This window comes from Miscanthus floridulus, chromosome 8 (genome assembly GCF_019320115.1).
Source record: "Miscanthus floridulus cultivar M001 chromosome 8, ASM1932011v1, whole genome shotgun sequence".
In the NCBI taxonomy this organism is placed as follows: Eukaryota; Viridiplantae; Streptophyta; class Magnoliopsida; order Poales; family Poaceae; genus Miscanthus; species Miscanthus floridulus.
In genome coordinates, this window is record NC_089587.1 from 161610078 (window position 1) to 161614811 (window position 4734).

At 44.7% G+C, this 4734-nt stretch overlaps 1 protein-coding gene across 1 annotated transcript; it reads right to left on the reverse strand.

Annotated features, from left to right (window-relative positions):
- Nucleotides 1–806: 806 nt before the first annotated feature.
- LOC136470091 (uncharacterized) lies at nucleotides 807–1304 on the reverse strand. The gene has a single exon (XM_066468050.1). The coding sequence runs from the start codon at nucleotides 1302–1304 to the stop codon at nucleotides 807–809; it is 498 nt and encodes a 165-aa protein (XP_066324147.1).
- Nucleotides 1305–4734: the final 3430 nt, after the last annotated feature.

Here is a 4734-nt window from a genome sequence, read left to right on the forward strand (position 1 = left end):
TGGTGTAGATATTTGAATAAATGTGGTAATACTGCAATGACTCTGTAATGTGATCCTGCTCAGAAATCATGGATGATTCGGGGTTCCCCGAGGACACCCGACAGTCTTCTTAAGTTACCGAGAACATATGCATTGATGTCAAAGGTCATTGGACAATGACAGGTGCATATGGGCCCTATAATTTAGGAGGTTCTGCCACAAGTAGTAGTAGTAGCCATGACTGGCTTTGATCTGTGGGACAACATGAAGTCATGTAGTGTATGTGTTGAGCTCATGTAGTAGGAACCCTTGCTAATATAGTATGTTGTGTTATTTGCATGTCTGTGTCAAACTTTGTTAAACTTGCTAGAACCTTGAACCGAGGAGCAAGTATGGCCTTAATCTAATGCAGAAAAGAAGAGTCATTGGTGTTGAAATGTTACTGAACAAGCAAGAAAGTCCGCCTATCATTTTTTGAACGCCTCGGACAGTGAAGGTGCTCTAGTGGATGAAGTTTCCTCAGTTGGTTTCTGTTTGTTTTTTTTTGTTACCTTGGGTGTCTGGCCTAATGGCACGAAGTCATGTATTTTATGTGTTGAGCACATGTACGAGAAGGCAACTGCATGTTCCTCACGGTTTTGATCTACAGAGAGAATGGGAGAGCTCCGAGAAGGTAGGAAATAAAACAAGCAGAGTTGCGGACAAGATCACGACGGTTAGAGCGACAGAGCGAAGATTTACTCAAAGATTCTAAATTTTGACCAAATATATAAAGAGGAGTATGATGCGTAATAAGTATTTTATACAACATAAAACAATGAGCTTAATCAATATTCCTCTTCGGTGAAGTGCGAGAGGAATCTCTGTACTGCCAGGTCAAGATACATAGACAAATCTCGTCGGCACATCGGGCAAGTGGATCTTTGACCGAACGACTTGTTGATACACTTGTAGTGGAATGCGTGGCCATAGCCGGGCATTTCCACAACAAGGCCAGCCACAGGATTAGATGTTTCATCCTCCAGGCAGATGCTGTAATCCCGACACCCTGCTGGCGCTGCCTCTACCTTCGCATAGACCGTCAAGAGCGCCTCGGACACGATGAACTTCAACTGTTCATCGACCCAAAGCTCAAGCATGGCGTGGGCGATGCAGCCATCTCGGCAGGCCTTGCGCGCTAGGGCCACGAGTTCAGGAACGTCGGGCTTGGGAAGGATATCCTCCCACTGCTCATCAGTGAGGTTGAGTTGCTGCAGCCACATGAATGTCCTCATCAAGCCATGGAGGACATCACAGACACCTTCTTGGTCATCAGGGATGCCCATGGCTTGATTCGCCTTCAAGATCCTAGTGGCATTGCCTCCTTCGCACAAGAGATACACCGGTTGCCAGTGACTATCGGCTTTGAGGGTCTTGGTCACCGTGCATTCCAGGGTCATAGAGAATGATGCTTCAAGGATGCTCCCGCCAGATGGATCCTTGATGGTGAAGATGTTCTTCGATGTCATTCTACACTTAATGCGGTGTTTGAAAGTGAAAAACTAGGCAGCAGGATCTCCGACGGAGCTCATGGGTCCTATGGCTTAGTTTGTAGCTATCATTTGAATTGGTTTGGAGTTGGAGTAAGGACAATTTAAAGGGAACCCGGTGTTAAATAGCTATGGGATGAACGGGGGGACAGTTACGAGATGGAATTTCAAGTGAATCGCTTCGAATGTAGAGGACCTTAGATGGTTCCAGTAAATGTCATCTCGGATTCTAGGGGTTAGTCAAATAGTTTTCCAATACTGGACGTGTTGGGAATATTCTAGTAGAACGTAAGATGTGTCTGGCCTGGTCAAATTTACAATGCTCGGACTTTCTTGCGTGTGCTGTAAAATTTGAATAGCTATGTGGCTCCTCCGTTAGCCATTACATCGACGCAAGACTTGATTGGATGAATTCTGTTATGCATGTTTACCATACTATAGATCAGAAAGAGAACCAGAAAGAAAGCTACAGGCAAAACCAACCAACAGGGTCATTTTGCTGTTGAATTTTACTGTGAACGAGAAAGTCCGGCCGCTGTATATTTGATCTCATAGGAGTCCTACAACACTGACTATGACTCCAGCAAGGAGGAGGATGATCTGGAATACTAGCGAGTCAGCGAATCACAAGAGCACTAGCCAGGAGAAGGATGCTTCAATTTTTTTTCTCTTCTCTAAAAACTCAAAGCACCTTAGAATCCATGACTACTTTTTCCAGGGTGGGAAATCCATGGGGATATCATTCGAATAACCCATTTAGCTTTTTTGGAGGGTTTTCCATTCCCGGGTGGGCCTTCACCTTGCTTCCTAATTATAGGCCTTAGTTCAAACAGCTGCAGATGCAGTCACACACACACAAAAATCGCCAGTTGCAGCGTAATAAGCTGTAGCGAGTAGGTTTATTTTTTCTTTTTTTGGTAATTTTTAGGTGTCAAATTCATGAATCTTTTAATTGTTTATTATCATCCTCTGTTTAGTTTTATGTTTATTTATATTATGAAAAAACCAAAAAGGCAACAACTAAGGTCGTCTAAAATTCCGGTTTCTGCTGAGCAGATGGGGCGGTCTGCCCACCTAAAAATTTGATTTCGCAATGCGCCGAGCAGTCCCACCAACACGCACCGAAAATTAGATGTCTCTCTTTTGCCCTTCTCATGGAAAATAGGTTTACCACGCCATTGATTTTAGACAAGGGCATTTGTGGTAATGTGATGGCCACATAAAAGAGCTATGAGTCACCGTCTCTGCCTCCATCTCTATTCTCTAGCCACACCGTCTCTCCTCTAGCTCCAAATCCTAGTCCCATGGCCTCCCTTTCCACTCTCCATCCACCTCCTCTACCACCCCACTCTGGACCCTAGACGCCATCGGAATAGCAGCTCAACTCCCTCTCTACTCTCTAGCCGCACCCTCTCATATATTTTCGAACCCTAGCCGAAGATAGATCCCCTTTGATTCATCGACAGCAGGTTGATTAGCTGATGGCAGAAGGACCACCTTGACGACGGTACAAGCCGAATCTAGATCCCCTACCTAGCTCGACACCTATCACGACCGACCGGATCTGATCCTAGCCGGAGCTAGATCTGGTACCCCTTCGTTAACGTCGGCCGCACCAACTCCGCGACCGCGATGATAGGACGATGGTACCGATGACAAAGCAAAGCCAGGGAACACAGAGGAAGAGGTACCCAAATTCCTTTTATGATGTGTGCTCTACTGTAGTGGCTAAACTAAGGATGTGTAGATAGCGATGGGGTTACATATTTCCTATAGTTGGGTGTAGTTGACATGTGCTTTAATGGATTAATGACTTCCGTATAAGCTGTAGTTACTAGTTAGGTGCTTATTTGCATACTCTTGCTCTGCTGTGTTGACATTCAATAGAAGCTTTAGTTAATAAATACCTTTGTAATCTAGATGAACAACCACTAACTGCTTATGAACGAGCACGTGCACAAATCACAAGGAATCATAGAAAGATGGAAGAACTTGGAATACAATGTGTGGGCCCAAAACCTGTGTCTCTAAAGGCAAAAAATTCAAGCACAAAGGGTAGACACGATGAAGATTTAGAATATATCCCTGAACTAGGGGAGGTAGTTGAGGGATTTGATAATACAAATGAAACAGATTCAGATTTAGAAGATGAGCCAGTGCCCCTATCAATTGATGAGGTGCTTGTTCTATCTTGTATTTAGTTTGGAGGAGGGAGGCCATGGGGGTGTAGGTAGCCATGCAATGCTTTACTATTTGGATATCAATGGAATTTGTACATGCTTGCTACTTAAGTTTGTATCTCCAATTTCAGTGTCTGGGTCGAAGAAGCCATAGAGGAGGCTCTGCCAGCAGGACAAAAGGTAGCGCTACCATGAGTCCTGGGCAAAGGCTCTCCAAGCGAGTGAGGTCAACACCACCAGAAGAGGCTGCTCATGGATTTTGTACTCAGAGGTCTTTTGCTAGCAAAAGGGTGGAGGTAGCAGCAGTAGGTGAACATAATTCTCCATCACAACCGACACCCGGACCCAGGGATCAATTCCAAGTTCATCAATTGACTAGAGACATTGGTCAGGATGGCACCCTACCTAGCCCTGAGAGAGACTCCTCACGGCCAGATGATGATAGCCCTGCTGAAGAGGAGCCTTCTCAGCAAACTCCCATCTCCCCCCACCCACAGAACAATGAAAGTTACCTAGGTTGGTATTACCTTACAGATGTCTATCAATCAATTTGCACTAGCTATTTGATATCCATGTAACTTTTCTAATAATCTGAATGTATGAAAACTATGTAGTACCATTGCCGGGAAGAGCGAGGAAGCTAATGCCTCGAACTCATGAAATTATGCTTGACAAAATGAGCAAATCACTAGGAGGAGCGAGGATGCCATCTCTGTTGCCGAGGGGAACAGAAGCCCACATGATCCAGTGCAAGCTGCCAAGTTTGCCTAAGAGGCAGGTGTAGTAGTTAGAAAGGAAGTACCAATTTTGACACATTGGAAAGAATACAAGGGGGAGAAGCCTGGCGCCATCTATTGCATAGGATTTGTTGAAAGGCTAAATGTATGTATGGGTATCCCCTCTTGACATTCAACTATGCTTTGAGCAACTTTAATGGATTTACTTTTCATTCACACTATTGTGTGCAGGGAAGGCTGCACGTTAACAGTGCTCACTCACCAACAAAAAAAAGCTAGCTAAAATGTAATGCAGTCTGTAGTATGGCA

Coding starts and splice junctions, on each gene's coding strand:
- LOC136470091 (XM_066468050.1), bottom strand. CDS start 1,304: ATGGGCATCCCTGATGACCAAGAAGGTGTCTGTGATGTCCTCCATGGC.